The 23440-nt window shown below is 36.7% G+C and overlaps 1 protein-coding gene across 1 annotated transcript in view; it reads left to right on the top strand.

Annotated features, from left to right (window-relative positions):
• LOC124282508 overlaps window positions 1–23030 on the top strand; it is a 257057-nt gene extending 234027 nt beyond the window's left edge. Inside the window, exons 3-11 of the mRNA XM_046718518.1 lie at window positions 10790–10914; window positions 14232–14451; window positions 14623–14647; window positions 15104–15231; window positions 15842–16126; window positions 16335–16358; window positions 17801–17824; window positions 20340–20357; window positions 21953–23030. Coding sequence (XP_046574474.1) covers window positions 10790–10914; window positions 14232–14451; window positions 14623–14647; window positions 15104–15231; window positions 15842–16126; window positions 16335–16358; window positions 17801–17824; window positions 20340–20357; window positions 21953–22104 — 1001 coding nt within the window. The 3' untranslated portion in view covers window positions 22105–23030. The remainder of the gene's footprint in view (window positions 1–10789; window positions 10915–14231; window positions 14452–14622; window positions 14648–15103; window positions 15232–15841; window positions 16127–16334; window positions 16359–17800; window positions 17825–20339; window positions 20358–21952) is intronic.
• Window positions 23031–23440: the final 410 nt, after the last annotated feature.

Below are 23440 nucleotides of genomic sequence, written 5' to 3'. Positions count from 1 at the left end.
TAAATTACATTACATCCATGGAATAGGAACACACCACATCAGGCACCATTCATTGCTCTAGATTAAAGTAACATGACACCACTGTTGGTCCATTGTCCTTGTTCACTCAATCCATCAGTAGAAGAACTAGCCATCCTGTCCTTTGACCAGTCCATAGAGAGATAACTTGATGAGAGAGGCCACAAGAGAATCAGCATGGTATGGTGAATGGCATTCACCTGTATTCACCTGCTCATCCATCTCGGTCAGTCAACAGACAAACGATACTTTAAATACTGAAATTGATTTGTATTCAAACATCAGCTGTACCAGAGCTCTACAAATGATACGGTATGGGGTTCTATTCACTTACAACAAAACGACCACAGGGAGAAGTTTAATGCTTGGGGAATATTGTTTCCCATTGTTGCTGTTTCAACAAACGATGTATGTCGGAATAGGATAACTTAATTATTTACCAACACCTGTGTGTCTGGATATTTTTTTCAGAGAATACTATAGCCATAATCCTGATAACCTTGAATTGCAATGTATTTAGTAATATCACCCAGCCAACTACATCAACCATTGTATTTGCATGCCATCCATATTCTCAGATGCAGTTAACAAATATAGCTGAAATTGATTATCTTACAGAAATAATTTATCTGTTTTCTGCTACATATGTATTCAATATTAGCAAAACTGGTCACGATTTGAATCTTGAATTTAAGTGTTATGAATTAAAACATTTTTCAAAGTGGAATGAATATGAAATGGAAGACAATGAAGCTTATGTCAGAGTTACCTCCCTTTCCTGAAAATCCTTCCAATTACAAAAAGTGATGAATTTTGTATGAAATAGGAGTTCCACTGACATGCAAACAAATATAAAATGCATACTGTTGAGATAGGCTTTCAGTTTTGTTCTTGCAAATGACGTGTTGTATTTGAAAAGACAATAAAAGCATAAAGAAAACTCAAACTACTATCCAAATACATGTAACAATACAACTGTACTTTACTGTGGTGCTGTGTGTTTGCACACAACATATATAGATTTTTCAGTTGTCAACTCATTCGTATTGTTGACACAGTAATATTTTCCATTTTAAAACGGAAATTTGTGTCTAAATTCAATACAACATGTGATCTAACGATTGTGATGTCTAGTTTGACCTCTCAAATTCATGCACATCCGGAGCCAGTGGCTCCATGGCTCCACATGCTCCAACACCAATGTTAAAACTCTTCAATAAAGAGGGAGATAATGGACCAGATTCCCTAGAACGACAAACTCCCATTTTTTGTAGAGGTAAAAAATATGTAAATTGGCTGGTGATGCCTGTTAACATGTAAAGATCAATGAGTGGGTTGACCAGCCTAGGCCATTCTCGAACAATCAATGTTGCCCGCGTTCAGTGTCAAGCTCCAAGTCAGAGAGAGGAAAGCATCTCTAACTCTGTCAATGCCATGCAAAAAAAAATGATGCCGTTTTACAAGAGAAAATCAATGTAACATTGAAATTATTACCAAGATCACGTTTCTTGAAATCATAATGTGCTTAATGGATTTTAAGTGATCGACTTAATCAAAAAAATAAATTGTGATCAAATTGAGAGATGAAGCTATCAGAAAAAATGTAAATTGAAAGTACCACAATGTTTGGGACATTCAAAAGAGAAGCAATTATTTGAATTGATGAAGCTGGGGGACATTAAAGGAAGATTTGACATAGCTGGACAAGAAATCAAATATTAAACTAAGCTTATTGAATTCCAACTTTGTGTCTAGACCTGTTGGCAAAAGGACATAATCGATACTGGACATCAACTGGAGTGCTGTGATTCAGATAATCTGATAGCTGACAGGATGCAAGTCAAACAGAACACACTTTTCCTCAACCCGAGCAACAACTGAGTATACTTGGTCTCATCTTCATTGCATTGTGTTAGATACCTCTCTCTGAAACAGGCATTCTCAGTCAGGATGTACTTACAGTTGAGTCTGAAGTGGCTTGCTGTTCATTATTGGATAAGGGTCACAATGAAGGATAGGTAGATACTGATTCTGTTAATCCAGACAGTAGACTGCCTGTAAAATCACCTGTATGTATAAATGTCTGGATTAATAAATGTCTGGCTTAATGAATGTCTGGATTGAAGAATGTGATTAATGAGTCTTGGAAATCGAATATTGTCTGTTATTCATCTGCAAGTCAGTTTCCAGGGTTTGGATCTCAGAGGTTTAACTTACATATCCAAACAGCAGTTTGAATAGTCACTTCATTTTTGCCACGACTAAGAGAAATCCTTAAAACAGATATCAAGGTTACTGATAACTAGGGCTGCGTAATATAACTGGTTTACCGGTATTTACCAGTTCAGTCATGAAAACGCTGATCAAAAACCGGTATTTTGACTTGCATTCGAAAAACTTTGTAACACTTGGAAATCTTCGGATATTTCCTTGTTTCATTTGTGCCAAATACTATTTACATTTTTATTTTGTCATGATTAATTTTTTTTATTAAAGCTTAATCAAGCATAGTGATTTTGTTGTGTTCATGCTTTATAAATCAAGCATTAACTCGATTATAAGTATTTTTTGTTTAAAATACTTCTTGCAATATATTGCAATACATATCGCAATATATGCTTTCGCATCGCAATATATCGCAATATGAAAATTCTCTGCAATACCCACCCCTACTAATAACTAACTGTATACACTTACAGAGAGGCAAAGGTTAATTCGTTCATTGGTTCAGTCATGGTTGTGTGGTTGAGTGTGCGAGTGAGTGAGTGAGTGAGTAAATATGGATACTACATAGTCTGGAATCCTTGGTTTGGACTGTTTCAACAAACTTATAAATGTGTTCAGTCTACGAAAGTAAATGAGAGAGTAAGTGAGTCAGTCAGCTAGTGAAAATACTAAATAACATCAAAATACAACCTATCAGTGACTACCTATTAGATGTCATGGACTGTAAATATCAGAATACCTTTTCAAGCTATTGTATGGTAAAGGTCTGTTTATGTAAAAAGGAAGGCCTCAAAATATGAATGCCTTGAATGGTTGCTTACATTGGTACTGCTTCCCTTGCAACAATTTCCATGATCAAATAAATTGGAATGAACTTGAAAACGTTGAATAATTATTTTTAGATATGATGCAAACTCCAACAAGAAATTATGTGAAGGAAAGACAAGAGGAAACTCACTCACTTATTCACTCACTTGTGTCCATGTAATTGACAAAAATTAGGCAGCAGATATCTGTGTGTTAATATCTTCCATTTGCCACATCATAAAACTTTTAAAATCATCATTTGCAAAACATGTCCATATTTTTCATTTTGAAGAATTTAAGACATTCATCCTGAGATAGACAATAACTCATTTCAATAAAAAATTGTTCTAATATCACCTCTGAAATTCTGAAGATCACATTTTCAAGACGTCAAGTCTGGTTATATTGACAGTGAATGTTATGCCCCCTGGTGCCTGATTTGGCCAATGTATGTCGATGACAATCACAAAAGTCAAGTGCTATACCAATACATGTAATAGGTCTAGCCATCTTCAGATATTTACCATAAATACTCAAATAGGCGCCAGCTCTCCAAAATATACCAATACTTGGGATCCCATAGACCCAAAACCAAAGGGGAAGACTTGAGCTTGTATCTGTAATGGATGCTGAATCTAGTGTAAAGTTAACGAATGATCCCAATGTTAAAACCCATACAATGAACGGTCCCTTTCTAACCCAAAGAACAGCACCGGTGAAACAATAAGTGACTGTTGTCGCAAAGATACAAGTTGGCGGCATCAATTTGAGACAATACAGCATCCATATTCAGAATCTTTAATAGACTCAATGAAGTTCTATTTCAGTTTTCAAACTTAGACATATAATATTCAGATACAAGAAGACATAGTTTAAAAGCCTGCGGTAGGTAGAGCCTTAATCACACAAACCAAAACAGGCCTGATAAGCTATCTTTTATATGAATATGGCTCCACAATTATGGAATTACTATCAATTTGTGGATTAAGTAGCAAATGTTGATGGTTTTGGAGCTGTGTGTTGTGGGGAAACCAGTCCGTGGTGAGCGGCCAGCATTGCCATTCCAAGACCTCGCCATCGGTGGCGCTATTCTCATACATGCTCCAGTCTCCATGAAGACAATCATGAGAACCGGCTGCATTAAAATGGGTATTGTAAAACTGATGTGTGTAGGGTTGCAAAGAAAAATCAATCAAATTTAATGCTCAGGTTGAGATAGAATCCAATTGCAGATTACAGTGTGACAAACACAGGCCAGGGTAACATGAAAATGTGACATACTATGCCGTACCTTTCACAGACTGACAGAAACGTAATAGCATTGGTCCAAACCAATGACACGGCTGGAATGCTTACTGCTCCAGATTTGGCACGTTCTTCACTTTCTGAGAGAGCTGTATTTCAAATTTAATTTAAATATTTCAGGTCAAATCTGATTTACAGTGTGAAATATTACTAAAGCTGTCAATTTTTCTTATTTTCATTATTTTTTTGTAAGTTTGAAATGTTATTCGAAACTAGATTAAATCCTATGAGACATTGATACTATATTAATTATTTGTGTTCACATTGACTTTACTATAAAACTGTCTGCAAAGAGAAACAGAAAGTTGATAATTGTGAAGTAATAGTCATTATATCAATTTTTGTAGAATTTAACAATATTTTAATGTTTTAACACACAATTATTTGATATCTTACCTTTTTTTATATATGTTTCAGAATATAAATGTCAGACTTTAAATCATGACAAATAACCTTGATGATAAGCATTATGGAAAACCAAAACTTAAGCCAAAATAAATTAATTATTAGATTTTCATCCCTGCACTCAAAGTAGTAGTGAGTGAGTTTAGTTTTACGCCGCTTTTAGCAATACTCCAGCAAATATCTCGGCGTAGGACACCAGAAATGGGTTTCACACATTGTACCCATGTGGGGAATCGAACCCGGATCTTCGGCGTGACGAGCGAAAGCTTTAACCACTAGGCTACCCCACCGCCCCCTCAAAGTAGTAAACACTCACCAATTGAAAATCAATTGCAAAGTGAGTATTTTCTTTCTTTACCAGGATGGTTGGGTAGCTTCAAGTGTAAGCTTGTCATGCCTAAGATCTGAGTTCAGATCCCTACATGGGTACAATATGTAGCCCATGTAGGGAATCAAACCCAGGTCTTCGGCGTGACACCGCTCCCAATTTGATCATGCTATTTTGATGAAAACGTAATAAGTATCAGTGACATAAGATGCAAAGGCTTTCTGGATATTTTAAGAACTATACAGGGACTACATATTCAGAACTTGAACAGTCAGTGATGCAAGGTTGAAAAAGCATATTCCAGAGTATCCCTCCTCCTAGTTTAAAGGTAGAGCTGTATTGCATGGTGCCAAATCTGTTAAACCAGAGTGGCAGACTAATTACAGATGTCAACCAGATTTTCCAATTAACCGCTGGTTTGGGCGTAGTCTTGGTTAATTGGCCAAACAGTTTTTGAAACATTTTTTGCTTTTAACAAGCAGGTTATTGAAAACCCTTATCATTAGATTTTAGAAATAACAACAGTCACTAGAGCAGGATGTCATACATCTTTACATGGTGTAAGGATTTGGAAGCCCCTGGCAATGACCAGAACTATTTTTGGTTGCAAACAAAAATATGGTTATTTACTGACCAATAATGAGTTCCTGTGGCAGCAACCTATATTGGTTGTATTTGACAACAAAGTGGTTTGGTTAGGTGGAATGGTTGGTGACAGGGTGGATGGGATGGTGACAGGGTGGATGGGTTGGTGACAAGGTGGATTGGTTGGTGACAAGATGGATGGGTTGGTGTCAAGGTGGATGGGTTGGTGTCAATCAATCAATCAATCTTTATTTCATACTGAAAGGCCACAGGCCTGTAGTACATTGTTTAATCATGTGCGGGTAGTAGAACATTCTTTCGGAGAATAAAAGCTTTATGGATATATATGGACAATCTTTCTATATGTGTTTTACTGGAATTATTCATCAGTGATATAAACTTATGCATTTCAGGATGTACATAATAATATTTCTTTATATATCTATTTCTTAACGCTAAGTATGCTGGGCAAACACATAAAAAGTGAAACTCATCTTCGACCTCGTGTAAGTTGCACATTTGGCAGATTCTCCTTTCTTTCTCAATACCTTGGTATCTCCCAGTTTCAAGGTGGATGGGTTGGTGACAGGGTGGATGGGTTGGTGACAAAGTGGATGGGTTGGTGTCAAGGTGGATTGGTTGGTGACAAGGTGGATTGGTTGGTGACAAGATGGACGGGTTAGTGACAAGGTGGATTTGTTGGTGACAAGGTGGATGGGTTGGTGACAGGGTGGATGGGTTGGTGACAGGGTGGATGGGTTGGTGTCAAGATGGATTGGTTGGTGACAAGATGGATGGGTTAGTGACAAGGTGGAATGGTTGGTGTCAAGGTGGATGGGTTGGTGACAAGATGGATGGGTTAGTGACAAGGTGGATGGGTTGGTGACAAGATGAAATGGTTGGTGACAAGGTGGAATGGTTGGTGTCAAGGTGGATTTGTTGGTGACAAGGTGGATTGGTTGGTGACAAGATGAAATGGTTGGTGACAAGGTGGAATGGTTGGTGTCAAGGTGGATTTGTTGGTGACAAGGTGGACTGGTTGGTGACAAGATGAAATGGTTGGTGACAAGGTGGATGGGTTGGTGTCAAGATAGATTGGTTGTTATGGGCTCTGCTATCTGGTTGATTATGTCATCATCTCCCTACAAAATTAGATGTTGCTCATCCTGACTTACATTCCCAACAGCTGCCATGATGTAGCTGGAATATTGGTGAAGGTGGTGTTACAGAACTTATTACGATACTGTTTATCATCACAGACATACACAACAGTTGATATGGTGTATGAAATACATCTGATGTTACCATGTAGTTATTTATTGATCATGGACTTTGTGATAGCATGTATTTTCAATAATGATAAAAATATTCAAAATGGTTTGTTTTAAATGTAATATTTTTGCATGAGTTAGGGAAGAATGAGCGAACGAGTGGGTTAAAGTGGATGAGTGGGTTTGAGTGGATGAGTGGAATCAAGTAGATGAGAGGGTTTGAGTGGATGAGTGGAGTAAAGTGGATGAGACGGTTTGAGTGGGTTTGAGTGGATGAGTGGGTTTGAGTGGATGAGTGGGTTTGAGTGGATGAGTGGAGTAAAGTGGATGAGTGGGTTTGAGTGGATGAGTGGGTTTGAGTGGATGAGTGGGTTTGAGTGGATGAGAGGGTTTGAGTGGATGAGTGGGTTTGAGTGGATGAATGGGTTAAAGTGGATGAGTGTGAGTGTGTTGTGTGGGGGGAAGGGAAGGTGAGTGAGTGAGTGAAAGTGTCATTTTAAGGGTTTCTTTGAACTGTGAAGTGAACCATCACCATGATTATGTGGAAATGACAAACCAGGAAACATGATCATGGACAAATATGGACTCAAACCATCACAGTAGCTTCTGGGTCTGGGCGACAGATCTGTACAGTTAATTCTTCAATGGTGGCATGGACCGACTGTGCCCTCTTGACGCCACCAGACAAATTCATTGTCATTATAATGATCAATACTCAACACAAATGATGTATTATCATACACAATCTCCCAGTCGCACATTGAATCCACTTGATGCCTATGTAAGTCATTTCTTATGACAAGCATGAGGCGCTGGGGACCGATTCCTCCCAAGAATACCCCACATTTTCGAACCTTTTACAAATGCAATGAGACTGTTCCAAAGCCCCATGTATAAACTCCGTCTGGATTTGATGTAGACAAAGATAAATCCAAGATAGTAAAATGGACTTCTGCTCTCCATTTATAGATCACAGACACATTTACTCTAATTTTAAGCATCAGTAGGGGTTTGTTGAACTGATTCCATCAGCCTTGGCTAAAACATCCTATCAGGTCAATGACTGAAGCAGGTCCCGACTCCTGCCCAAAAGGAGAAGCCATCTTGTTTTCACAAGCAGCCAGTAAACACAACACAAGAGATCTAAAGATAAAAACTAGAACAATAAAGAGAAGAAACTAGAACAATAAAGAAAAGAAACTAGAACAAATAAAGAGAAGAAACTAGAACAAATAAAGAGAAGAAACTAGAACAATAAAGAGAAGAAACTAGAACAAATAAAGAGAAGAAACTAGAACAATAAAAGAACATTTTTAGCTACAGGTAAAGGAAGGAGAGCATTGTGTTTATCATTGTGTTCAAGTTTACACTACATGCATAGATGTCCTTTATAGTGCTAGATTACTGAGATACCATGGTACAGTAGAACCGAATAACTGACTCCAGAGCAACCCTGTTTCATTGCTGAAAACCAAACACTAGAGTACAGCAAAACCGAACAACCGACTCCAGAGCAACCCTGTTTCATTGCTGAAAACCAAACATTACAGTACAGTAGAACTGGGTAACTGACTCCAAAACAACCCTGTTTCATAGCTGAAAACCAAACAATAGAGTACAGTAGAAACGAATAACCGACTCCAGAGCAACCCTGTTTCAGGGTTGCCAAATAGCAGCCACAGAAAATAATAAGTACTGACATTTAATGTTACGTAGCTGGGAACTGAACCCGACCTTCCACTGTTAGGGAAGACACTTTATCCACTACACCACAGAGGTGGTTGATACGGGTGGATACATCACTGGTAAACCAGGGTACTGTATTCTATATCGCAAGTGCCCTCAACCTGTTTGCTTCCGAAAATTTCACTTCTCAGGCTTATCACCAGCTTATCATTTCTCTCTAATGGTTTTAAATTTTTGTGATATGGAATTTGAGTTAATGAAAATGAATTTTTTTTTAATGAATTTGTCCAGGTTTTTTTATCATAACAGAAAAGGGATAATCTTGGATGAATCATGAACCATTCCAGGTTAGAGTATGATGGGGTTTCAGATACACTGTTGTGGAACGATGGTGTGGGATGAAGGATGATAGTGGAAATGCATCTAGGATTCAAACCGATAATCAACATCACTGAGGATGCAACTATACACAGTGCTTTGTCCCAGGATGCAGTCTGAATGTGAAGCATTCTTGAAATAGTCATGCAGGCCAACTTCAGAGGTATATATGTATATTACATGAATGCCAAATGAAATAATAAAGACACAAGGGATGGTAAGGTTGAACCTAAAATTTGAAATGGTGTCATTATGTTGTGAAACTAGTGAGTGGATGAGTGGGCGAGTGAGTGGGTGCAGGGAGGCATGGGTGGGTGGGTGGGTGGGTGAGTGGGTGAGTGTCTATCATCACAGACATATACTAGTTGATGGGTATATGAAATAGATTTCATTTCACAATGTAGCTATTGATCATGGACTTTGTGATAACCTATCTTTTGAAGAATGCAAAAACACTTTGAAAATGTTTTGTTTTAAAGTAATATTTTAAGAATGAGTGAGTGAGGGGCCCAAGGGCTACCAGCTTTAACTCATAGTAGAAAAATAAGAGTTGGGAGTCTCTTCTGGTCAGAGCTGAAACTAACCCAGGGGAAAATCAGAGGGGAAAAGTTTCCATACCAAATCTCCGTTCCCAGGACTGGTGAAATGAATGTTAATCATCTGTGTCCGTGTAGCCACCGACATGAAAGGCCTCATGACCACAGGTAGATGGATTACCTGTGTTTCCAACCTTTGATCTTTTCATCTTACCAGAAATGCTTCAGTTAGCTAATTATCCAACAATACAGCATGCACTAGATAAATTATTGGTGAATATATGGACCTTGTGAGGGTAATGGCAATTGAGGTCCAACTTGAGATAATGTGTCGTAAATCAGATCCCTAGGGACGTCGCTCATTCCTAATGCTGATGGATTTCATACTTTGCTGGGAAATAACGGTGCATTATATTGATTCATCTGCAGAAAAGGCCATTCTTTGCCCAATGTTTGCTCTGCATTTGTACAGGTTTTTCAGTACTATAATTAATACCCTCAATATTTCTACATAAACGTTGCGAATGACTCTTATGTAGAAGGGATTGGAGCCAAGCTTTATAAACACATCAACAGATTACATTACACATATCATACATATGAGGAAATGTCAAAATCAACAGAAGGAATTATTGATGACAAACAAACAAAAAGTAATCTCAATTTCATGAAAAATTGATCCGTATTATAAGAAAATCAACATGCTATTTCCCTGCGGCTCAAGCCATTCACAGAATTGCTCTCTGCACAATGTCCTCATCATATATCCGTGATCATGTCATCAAAATTGCACAGCAAGTCATTACGAAAATGTGCACAAAATCACACATTCCTTACACATGGCGTACACATATAATGGCCATCTGTTGATGCATGGTAGAAATGTCACATTGCTCAATAGTATTGTGTTAATTCTAGACTAGAGGCAAACCAAGTTCTATGGATAGTCAACTTCAAGCAAGTTATCATCACTTGCTTAATAATGGTGTTAGTACCTACACCGAAACGTCGCACTTATTGCAATAAAGTAGTTGACTCTCCATAGAACTTGGTTCTCCTTCATCTATACAACTTCTAAAATGACTCTCAAAGAAGAATTCTAGACTGGTTTAACATAATGGTTTTACAGTCTTGTGCAACAGTTCCTTATTTTGGTAATTCCTTTATCTAGAGCTGAATTATTTCAGCATCAAGTTCACTGTTTGTTATATGTGTTTGTTGGCAATGTTGTCTGTTTGTTCCAGTGTCTGCGGCTCGGCCTCTGCGCTACACAAACCCCCGGTTCTTGGACACTGCTGAAAACATCACAGTTGAGAGTGGTCAAGAAGCTATCTTGCCATGTGCTGTGGAAAATCTCGGACCAAAATCAGTGAGTTCCCAGTCTTAACAAATGCCATCTTTGCCTTCAGTTTAGTATAACTCTAACCTGTGAAGATCTGGGTTATATTCGATCTTCAGCAACCCATGCTTGTCGTCAGAGGCGACTAACATGATCGGGTGGTCAGACTCACTTGGTTGACACATGTCATCGATGCTCATGCTGTTGATCACTGGATTGTCGAGTCCAGCCTCAGTTATTTACAGATCGCCACCATTTAGCTGGAATATTGCTGAGTGTGACGTAAAACTAAACTCACTCACTCACTATAATTCTGCTTTTAGGGTACTTCTTCAACATGTCAATCAAGGGATGTCAGATTTGCATTACAGGAAAATCAGAGAGATGATGACCAAATATGTTTATTACCATTTTGGTGAGAGCACTAAGCATGTGTATGATACTGACTGTAATAAATCATTGTCCAAATTCAAACTCGTGAATATGAAATTGTTGTACACCTAAATGAGAGAGTGAGTTTAGCTTTACATTGCTTTTAGCAATATTCAGCAATATTATATCAGGGGACACCAGAAAAAGGCTTCACAATTTGTACCAATATGGGGAATCAAACCTAGGTCTTTGGTGTGACGAGCGAATGCTTTAAACACTAGGCTACATTACCCCTCCTTGTGCAGCAAAAGAAGAACTTAATTACAATTAATTATGGCGCCATTGTCCACAGTGAAGCCTCATCTCACGACTACAAACCCAGAAGTGGACAGAGAAGAGATGACCATTTTGAAAATAAATTATTGACCCCAATGGGTCAATGCTTTAGAAAAGATTTTGAGTATGTGATCCATCTGTGTGTTCATCCTGCTGCAGGTTATATTCAAAATATGAATATCCATGGTTTAAGACTTCACAAAATATGAATATCCATGGTTTAAGACTTCACAATTGTGAATACCTACTGCAGGCTATATTCAAAATATGAATATCCATGGTTTAAGACTTCACACTTGTGAATACCTACTGCAGGCTATATTCAAAATGTAACTCTGCCATGGTTAAGAGATCAAACTTGTGAACCCCAAAACCCATCCTTTTTAACTACTCCAATAAGCACCCATCAGCCTGTACAAGATGTTTGACCAATCCAACATCTATTCTGTTCTACAGATGTTAAGGACTGTTGGGTAGCCTAGTGGTTAAAGCGTTCAATCGTCACGCCAAAGAACAAGGTTCAATTCCCCACATGTGTAAAATGTGTAAAGCCCATTTCTGATATCCCAACTGTGATATTGCTGAAATATTGCTAAAAGCAGCTTACAACTATACTCACTCACTCTACAGATGTTAATTAGCCATCGTTAACCCGTTTTGGTTCTGCATGGCAGCAAAGATCCAGCATCTGGTATTGTGTCCTGTACTCACCTTGTGGTTGAGGATATACCTGGCTCATCCCTAAGGGTTTCTCTTCATCCAGCTATGTGTGATAGCCAAATGATTACTTATAGATGGCTTAAACGGCATCACGATGTTATAGTCCTACTAAATAGGGCTTAACACAATTCCTAGCAATGGTTTTGTTTCTGGTACAGAATAGAGTTGCTGGTGATCATTCGAAAATAACATTCAGTTTTGCATAAAGGCATGATTAGATAAACTTATGGACCAGTGTGGTATTTCATGTATAGTGTACTATAGTATAGCCCAGGGAGCCTGCTTTCAACTCATGAACAATTGCATGGTTAAAGGGAGAGAACTCTACTCACTGAAACAATGTTCATGAGACCACAGCCAGATATTCATTCAATTAAGTCCATTCCAAGAGATTACTGGTTTGTCATTTCATCTTCAATAACTGCATCTTGGCAAAATAAATGGGATAATGAAACTACAGGTAGACACATGTACTCTACGTGTCCTGTAGTAAACAAACATTTTAAAATTCGTCGGCGTTGTCGCTGAGATGAAGTTGTTTTAACTCGCCTCAGGCTGGGACATTGTGGATTAAAGGCATATAGAAGTATTTTAGATAAAGACCTATCTCCTCTGTGTGAAAGCTGTAACTTACACTGCCCAGAAACAGTTCAGCACTACCTCATTGAATGTCCAGCTCATGAAAACCCACGTAAGGCTCTTAAAGAAGCTGTGCTTAACAAAACCCAAAATACTTTTACAATGAATGCAATACTTGGCGATAATTTAATGTATGGTTGCATACAAAGAGCTGTTTTAGACTTCCTCATTAAAACGGGTAAGTACGACGTAATTTAACTGAACAAAAATATAACAGTTTGTAGAGTGTTGGGCGCATATAGGCCTTTTAAGGCCCAAAGTCACCCTAAAACCTTATCTACCTACCTACCTACAATGTTCATGGTGGAGTAACAAACATTCTACTAAGGTTAATTTGGTTTGTCTGTCTGCAGTACAGTTGGGTGAGATTTCATACAAATTTTAGCAATATTTCAGCAATATCTGTGCAGGGACACCAGATTTGAGCTTCACACATTGTACCCATGTGAGGAACTAATACACTCCATCTATATGACGAGGGAATGCTTCAACCACTAGGTTACCCCTTCCCTGCACTGTTCATAGTTTTTCTACACACAATATTTTCTACATGAATATTTAACATACATACAAAAGGATATACTTATGTTGGGTCAGTCCTATTCAAAGATTTCACAGATTTTACTGATCTGCAGGATCACTAGATATTGTAGTAAGTAAAATGGCTGCTTATTTTGGTATCATTATACCAGTGCAGATAGTTGTTAGATAGTCCTGAGTGTAGACCAACAACTAGTCTCTGAAATGAACATATTTACTGAAAAAAAAGTTCATAGTAAAAAATTATATATAATGAAAAGGAGCCCTGAGACTTTCTTCATTCCTGAAGCTGTGGAAATCTAGACTTGCCACATTTTCTAGACTTGCGTGGGCTTTCTTGGATATATTTGCTTCAGGGTCTGTATGAGAGATTATCCTGAATGATGCTTAGGGATGTTCTCTCTGAATGGTATTTCCATGTGCATTTTCAACTTCATTTTAAGTTTATGAATATTATATCCCTCCCAACACCCAGCCACCCGAGTGAGTGAGTGAGATTTGTGTTGGGGAGTTGGTTTTGTGTTGGTAAGTGGTTGAGTAGGTTTGATGAGTGGTTGAGTGAGTGTGGTTGTGAGTGGCTAAGTGAGTGAGCGAGCCATCTAGCGATTGACTGAGTGGATGAGTGAGTGAACCAGTGACCAATATGTCTGCAATATCACTTATAGTTGCATCAACATTCCAAACATATTCCTGTCAACATATAACCACCATCTTAGTAACCAACACTACTTTCCTTTCAGGTTATATGGAAGAAAGTGTCGCAGCCGCACCCAATCACAATTGGAGAATACCTATTTGCTCCGGACAGTCGATATTTCCTTAAAAGGAGATCAACACAGATCGCAAATCCTGAGTGGGACCTACATATCCGAGATGTTCAGCCAGTCCATGCTGGAGTTTACGAATGTCAAATTAGTGCCAAGGAAGATATTGTACGCCATGTAACATTGCACGTTATAGGTAAGGTATATTTTCTTTATCATAACATGGGTCTGTATATTTCAGCAGTAGAATCTCAAGTTTCTAATGAGCAATGTAAAAAGTGTTGTTATAAAATTACACTTTAATCTTTTAATTCATTCATTTGTAATTTTGTGCATTTAACCTTTAATGATTATTTTTTTTCTGCAGACACAGGAAAAAAAACAAAAGCCAGGTAAGAGATGTCCTCATGAATGTTTCTACTTTCACTTTCTTTTGATGTCAGAAAGACCATGTCATGTGTCATCAAGTCATATCAGACAAATGGTTTCAGTTTGCAGAATGACGTGTTTGTAATGGTCCTTCAATTGTAATTTTCCTCCGGGTGTTTTGTCCTCCAAGTGTAATGGCCCTGTGATTGTTTTGCCTTTCAGGGCACCGTTGTACAAAACGATCTTAGCGCTAAGGTGATCGTCACTCAAATACCATAACAGACTTTTGACAGTCTTAGCGCCAAGAATGTGTTGTACAATGGAACCCAGGTGTAATGGTCCTCCTTGTGTAGGTGTTCTTGAGTGGAAATGGTCACCCAGGTATAATGGTTCTCCAGGTATGAATGGTTCTTGAGATGTTATGGTGGTCCAGGTGTAAGGTCTTCAAGTTGAGGGTTGTTCATCAAGTGTACCCACAGTGAGGGTGGTTCATCAGGTGGTTCTGTAGGTAATGTAGGTAACTCTGGTGGTTCCCTTTGGTCACGATGGTTCTCAGATGAAGTGGTCATGGTTGTTCATTACAAAGTCTTATCTGGTGCTTCCTCAGGTGAGGGTGTGCTTTGGTTAAGGCTGTACCTGCAAGTGAGGTTGCCCTTGAGAGACTATGATTGTTGTAGTTCCCAGATGAAGTCTTCAAGATGTGGAGGATGACTTCATTAGGTGAGGTGGTTTTTCAGGTCAGGTTGTTCTTTGGGGATGGTTTTATCCTCAAATGAGGCTGTCTTCAGGGGGAGATAACTCAAGTGAACTTGTCCTTCTGCTGAGATGATGCTGTGGTTCTTCAGAAGAGGTGGAGTAGTCCTCAAAATGAAGCTGTTCTTCAGGTGGAACTGTCTCTAATGTGATACTGTACATACATAGCTGCTGTTGATTTATATTTTTGTGATTTTCACTTTTTACAGAAATAAATTAAATCCAATGATTTTTTTCTATAATAGATGACATGTCTAAAAAGTAAATATTTCATTGCTTTTCACATATAATGTTTAGAACAAAAACATTGTACACATTTAATTATAAATTTTCATGAAAGTGTGCCACCATAAAATCAGTAACTATTTAATCTAAAAGCAAATCTAAAAGCACTGTAAATGATGTTAATTTAAAATGATCTCCGACATTCATGCTTACATAATCATAAACCTATCTCATTACAGGAATCAGGCTGATGGGCACACCTTTTGTAGAAAAAGGGGATACAATTAAACTCAACTGCACCGCATCGGCAAAAGATTATTCTCCTCAAGGAGTGGACTGGTTTAAAGATGGGATAAAATTACGACAGACTGAGAGAATCTCAATAAACAGCATACCCACACGAATACACAAAACGGTACATAGCAAGTTGGAGATTATAAGAAGTAACATGACCGATGCTGGCACCTATGTCTGTCGGAGCTCACAGTATCACATTGCAAGCCTCAAAGTTATTGTTCTCAACGGTGCGTATTATGCTTGAACTTTTTTCAAATTACTATTTTTACATTTACCCACCTGGCTTTACTATGGAGTAAGGATGTGCAAAAGAATAATTCAAATGTGAGATTGGAAAACAATCTAGCATTATTAGAGGAATTATTTTGAAAAAATGATGTCTTTGATTTGTTAAAAAAATTATATTTTTCTAAGATATGTACATGTTCATTATAGGAACAATCCTAAATGATGAATCAGGTTAGTGAGTAACACAATGCCTTTTTTTCACTTTCTTTTCATCAATTGTCAAGCTCACTCACTGCTATGATCAGGATAAAATGTTTATAAATATAAATATTAGATATGAAACATCAAGTACAAGGGAAAACAACTCAAAAGCAAGAGTGTATATTCCTAGCTAGAATGACTTGTCTAAGTACTTGTGATGACTTTGAGTTAATGAGTTAAACCAGTGCAAACCAAAGCCTAACTTATTAAGTGTATTCGTCATATATAGCTAACCTGTCATTTTGCAAAATAATAACTGAAGTTATGTTATCTTTTTCCTTAATAAAAGAATGTGAGTCAAGGTGTTGTTTTAGGGTCCACAAATTTGATCCTCATAATTTTTAGAATATGTTTGTCCTATTTATTTCTTTTTGAAGTAATTTTCAATAGGAAAAGGGATATAATTTTTAAGTAAATAGTGTCGACCCTGTTAAAAAAATGACAGAAAAATGACATCTCAGCCTTAAAGGACGAAAACTCTCATATCTATGAAACAATATCTTTTCCATTTCCACAGGATTATGAAAATGTACACAATCAGATTCAAAATATAAATTCAATTCTGAAAAACAATAGAAAATTTTATTCTATGAAGAGTAAAATATTTCATCCTTTTTGTAATCAATTCTCAACAAAATATCATATATATAAATGAGCAAATTTTGTGACTTTATAAGAATATATATACTTTATATAAAGGCTGGACTATTCAGTGAAATGAACAAACTCAAAGTCAACAATCTTTGTAACAGGGAAACAAAAGTGGACCAAGACACGTCAAATATATTCCCAAAGTACTTGATGAAACAAGTTTTACTACTTTCACTGACAATCCATAGAACATCACAATATAAATGCATATTTCCTTATTGTTTTGTTTTTGCACACAAAACATTTTAAATTCTTATCACTACTGTCAGATTTTGTTACTTCTTAATCATATAATCACATCCAAAAATGAATTATTGCCAAACAAATGCACAATTAGCACACAATTATATTACAAAGCACATGCAAGCATTGATCAGCTTCAGGTTGTGTTGTGTTCAGGTCAATTACACAATCATCTAAGACACAAATGCTTTTGCTTGAGTCCAATAAACTGCTTGAGTATAGGCAATAACCTATATCACATTTTCAATCACAGTACAGCTGAGGACTGAAGAAATCAATAATATTGATTACATAATTATAGTGTAATAAAAGTGTGAATTATGCTTTAGGCTCAAAACCATATAAATTTTGATTCATAACACTATCACAATATTTCAGCATTTTTGTCTGTATGCAATGATGAATGATAATGCTTTATAGCATCTTTATTTCATTGTTATTTTAAAAATATGAATAAATTGTGCTTAATGTTTGTGTTTCATATCTGATATTTATTTTCTGTTTGTTGCATGTTGCAGCCAAGTCCTCGAATGTAAAACGTGGTAAGGATGTCTTCCCTCTCTATCTTGCTATTGCAGCATTTTCATGGTTCCAATGTTACCATTAACCCTTAATTAACCCCAAGACCAAGTTTATTCCATCTCATATTTTCTGATATCATTCTGAAAATAACATCATTTTGTATAAAATCATTAAATTCATTTTAATACTGCTGTTATTTTAAAAGTTTCTTCAAAACCTGGAGTCATCACTAATTCTCAAGATTTACCTTTATTTTGCCGGTAATGCCAATGAAATCTTTTTCGGTGGATGATAAAAATGGTTTTCTCTCATTGACAGTTTATATTGAAATGGCAATTTGTTCACATATACTTTTGTTAAACAAATATGAATGAATATTTTGATATGAAATGGAGCAAACTTGATCAATGGCAACTTAGACAGGACTAAAAGCATGTGTTGTGTGGTTTGATGCAATTCTGGAATGATTAAACTATCTGACCAATGCATTGAAAGTATGGAGCCAGATACTACTAGTTCCATCTGTACTGCTATTTACAATTGCATAGAGAAATACCTCTCTGAATTCATATTTGTAGAACACTGTACATATAGTGACATGATTTTCTTAAGTCATTTTCCTTCTCTCATGAAATCCATTACCAAACACATTATGGGTGAAGATGTAATTATGATTCTGTTGGCAAGGTTATATTTTCATGTTTTTAAGTTGGGGAAACATTTAAAAATGGATTTATTTCAAAGAACTGGCAATTTACATTTATTTTTCAAAAACTGCAAAATTTCTACTAACAACTACATCTAGTCCATAGTTTTGGTGTTAATGAACCAAAATGGCTGATATATCAAATGTCTTAGAGAACAACATGGCCAAGTCTGTGATAATTAAAAATGAAACAACATAAACTGTCTGCTGAACTTTTTCAGTGAGTTCCATGACAAGTGTTCAGTTTTTCTGCAGATTTGAACATGTCCATCTTAAATGGGTGAAAATAGGCTCCTGTCACACCATGACCTACATAAAATTTGATCAATTTTAAATTCATCAAAGTTTTATATCAAAGAATTATAAGTGCATTAACACTCAACAGATATAAGTATTTGTTAATAAACACAGGCCTACATATCTAATGAACATATAAAACGGAATTTATACAGACTTTTCCTGCATACAAAATACTGAGTTGACTGTCAGTGTTCAATAGTTGCATGCACTATGACTAGAAATGGAGTTGAGTATTAGGAGCACTGCAAGATCCAGGTTGACATGGTAACATTGATGTATGCACTACTTCTCTTATAGATGCATCTTGATTGGTTCACTCATGTTAATGACTTAAATGAGGCAAATCCAGAAGTTTGCAAGGAGGTTTGGGTTTAGTGTGTTACAAATTTTGGATTTGTAACTTCATTGGGGTTTGTAGAGGTTGTTGGAGTTTTGGGGTTTGTGGTTCAAATACATCATCACAATAAAAACAAAGATATTTGGATTTATGACATGGGGGATCATATGCAGGTTTATGTGGGGGAGAGTGTTCAAATTGCATGGACTAAACTTCTGATGTACCAAAGTTCTCTGAACCCCTTCTGAATGATGTTCTAATTAAAGGGTGGAGGGTAGCTTAGTGGTTTGTTCACATTTAAAACCCAGGTCAGTTCCCAACATGGTTGTTCCTCATGAAGCCTATTCCTCATGAAGCCTATTCCTCATGAAGCCTATTCCTCATGAAGCCTAGTCATGTCATATTTTAATACATCAACACTAGGCATAAACCCAAAATTCGGTAATTTCAGCAATTGCATGGTTATTCCTTAGAATAGATTTCTTTTAGTGGTGTCATTGTTGAACTAATCTGTCCATTTACAAGTTTTGTATGTAATTTGTAGCTCAGTTTATCAACCATTGCCACAGAAAGGCATCGTTCATGTTGAACATTATCACTGCTTATGAATTCAATATTGTATATTGTACTACTAATATTTCATCTTCATTTTAGTGAGCCAATGAAACTTTTTGTACATCAATATCTCAGACAATACCATTTCAAATTCCCAATCTTTTTTCCTTGTGGAATTGAAATATTCCAGATATCCTGCATGAAGGCATACATTGTATTGTTTTGTATGTTGTATGAATTAACAAATTCACAGACCTGAAGACATAGGCTAGAAATGGTCTTCCGAAACCCTTCCTTGTTCTAAGAGGGGGATTGATGGTCAGACCTGTTCACCATGTCACAGGATGTCATCGTATCCTATTTTATAGATCGATGCTCATGATATCAGTCATTGGATTGAATGGTCTACGCTATTATTTGCAGTAGTGTTTATATAGCTGGAGTATTGCTGAAACAGCATAAATGAAAAACAACCAAAAATATTCAAAAGAAATTTAGTTCCATTATTTACATACTGCCTTCATATAGCTGAAATATTGCTGAATGCAGCTTTATAAAATAGACAAATTTAAAAGAATGTGTTATCATCTGTATATTAATTTCCTCTCTCTCTCTTCCTCCTATGCGTTTGTGTCAGGATATATTCGATTATTAGGTACAAGTATGACACGATTCCACTTTTCACAATCGACATGCATGGTGTACAGTCTATAAACTTCAGTCTCTGTGTTTCTTTGCACTGTGGGAGTGTCACCTTTCTCATCTGATGCAGCCTGCATGATGCAATGGCAACTTTATCAGTGATTCAGAAAATTCAAATATCAGTTTCAGTTGTCAACTTTATCAATGTCTTGTCACAAAGTTTCATTCAGCATAACACATATATAGATCAAATTAGATAGAAAAGTAAATGTAGTCACTGGCTTAATGATATGTGTAGCATCAATTTTCTGTGCATGCTTTAGCTAATATCCAAGGCATGTTAAAATAATTTTTGCCAATATGAGGTGTTAACATGGAATGTTTTTTTCTGATATTACCACAGCTTATGTTATTGGTTGGTCTGTGTTATTATTCAAAGCTGCAATCTTATCTGACATCATGCACTGTGCACATGCTATGCATTTAGACGAAATAAGCTTGCATTTACAGTTCAAGGTAATATTTCTTTGAAAAGAAATATTGCACTTTTCTTCACAATTGTTTACTTTCCATTTGCTGTGCTGTTATTGATTATGAAATGTGTAAGGTGAGGTCTTATTTCTTCATTTGCTGAAACTCATGAAGATCCGGGTTAGATTTGATCTTCAGTAACCCATGGTTGTCGTAAGAGGCGACTAACGGGATCGGGTGGTCAGACTTGCTGACTAGGTTGACAAGTCATCGTATCCCAATTGCGTAGATCGATGCTCATGTTGATCACTGAATTGTCTGGTCTAGACTCACTTATTTACAGACCGCTGCCATATATGTAGCTGGAATATTGCTGAGTGCGGCGTAAAACTAAACTCACTCACTCATTTGCCTGAATATATTCTAGAGAGACACATCATCTATGCCATGAGAGATAAATGTGATACATACTTGTGGAACCAAATATATAAACATTACATTTTCCATTTGTTAACATGTGTCCATCTACAGTACAAGCCAATGTATAAATCAAGATGACATTTGGTTTAAGTTTATTTGATCAACTTGGTTTCATTCTGCTGTGGTATATTTTGTGTATAACAATATAATACACAGTTCTGCAAGTCTTGCCCATTACAGCTGCATGTAAATCAAGCATGTAAGTGATTAATGATAATGTTATTTTAAACAGGAGAAACAAACATCAATGTCAGTTTTGTATGTAATCATGTGTTTTAATTTCTTCTGTGTTATGCTTGGTGGAAAAGATAAATTTGTCACTCACACAATATTCATGAAAATATAACAGCCCTTTATGACATCTGGATGAATAAAAGGGTAAAAGATCTAAATATTAAATTCTTCCTCTTCATACTCTGAAAAATGAAAATCAAATATTTAGAAGATTGATGAAATGGTTCTTGGAGAAATTAGAAATGATCTTAATGGCTACCACCCAGAATTTGGATATGTATGCCTTTTTCAATATCAGTATGATGTAGACTCCTGCACTGGAGAAATATATGGAAAAAACTATTTAGTTGAGAGACAATGTATGAGAAGAGTATCAACATTACCATAACAGAAACTCACAATGGCTGGTGTTTTTTCTTGCAGGACAATTTCCTGGGTACACTACACCAAAGGCGCAACTGCCACAGACCTCTAGGGGGACAAACTTGTCAACGACAACTTTGTGTCTGTTGCTTCCCTTTGTTCTGACCACACTGTTGATGTGGACAACATCATCGCTGTCATGGCACAGATAGTAGACAGAAAGGTGTTTTTGTTCTCTCCTCCACCATGCAGTAAATGGTGCACACTGTACATAACATCATCCTCCGAGAGTTCCATGTCAGATGCCAATGTTCTTCACTGGACATGACAAGCAAGGTGTACACTGTACATAGGACTTATTCTTGAAGGCTATCGGTGTCTAGACGTCACTGTACAGAATGCCATATGAGCACAGTGTACAGAGTATCTACTTGGTCAAGTCATTTGTGTACAAAAATGTGCACACATTCATACGTCTGAATCTTCTTGTGTGGGATGAACCAGTTACTTGAGGAGTTTGTGTTCTGAACAGTAGAAACTGTCAGCTTCTGAAACAGCAAGACACATCATGACACTCCACACTGGTCATCTAAAGGTCAAGCAGGATGTGGAGGAAATCTGTTCTAAGGATCAAGGATTTGAATCAATGGACAATATTGATATGTACAAGCATAAGCCAACCAGGGAGAAGATATCCTTGTCATGGAACCGTTGAGTCATCAATACAAGCATGTATCTTGGTGATGATATTGCCATGAGAATGGAACAGTATACATCCTGATACTGATCAACTTGCATCTGATCTTTGGACATGTTCATCTTAGTTGACTAAACTGGAAGCCTCAGGTATCAGGCAACATCATTAATTTATTTACTGTAAACATACTCTGAAGGCTTGATGTTTAGCTTGTATGATGCATAACTGTGGACTTTGTTGGTACAAGTGAGCTTTTCAGTCGGATAGGACCAGCATCAAGCATTGGACTCAAATAAGGACGGGTTATTTATTGTTTTTAATTCCATTTGTCAGGTTTGGGGATAAAATCATTAGAAGAAATTCTAATTATCTGTAATTTAACACACCTGATAATCATTCATGTGCTTGTATTATGTACATTGAATGAAATACTTTCAGTTACCTGTGTTGATGATTTTTGCTTCTATGACTCTAATTCTTGTAGTATTTGCTTACAATGTTTATGTATGCATTTAAAACTTCCATCGAATAAACATTTAAGCTATTACTGCTAATTTCATCAACATTATTGTCAAATAAAGTCCAAATCATTTTCCTCTATTAAAATCTACAGTTTTCCTTGGATGTTAAATGTTGTTAAATATATATATCAACACCATGTGCCTATATTGTTTACCCAAATCTCCAATTACTCATTGACCTAGTCTCAGCTGGACAAGCTAATGCCCTAAACCTGACAATGGCAATAAATGGTTGCAATGACGCTGTCAGAATATGTGTAATAGGGACTCTCAGCCAACATGGTGATGGAATTTCAAGGGAGACAACTCTTTCAAGAAAGATAACTATGA

Source organism: Haliotis rubra, unplaced genomic scaffold (genome assembly GCF_003918875.1).
Source record: "Haliotis rubra isolate DU_JTF1 unplaced genomic scaffold, ASM391887v1 Scf3, whole genome shotgun sequence".
Lineage (NCBI taxonomy): Eukaryota > Metazoa > Mollusca > Gastropoda > Lepetellida > Haliotidae > Haliotis > Haliotis rubra.
This window is presented reverse-complemented; position numbering and strand designations above follow the sequence as displayed.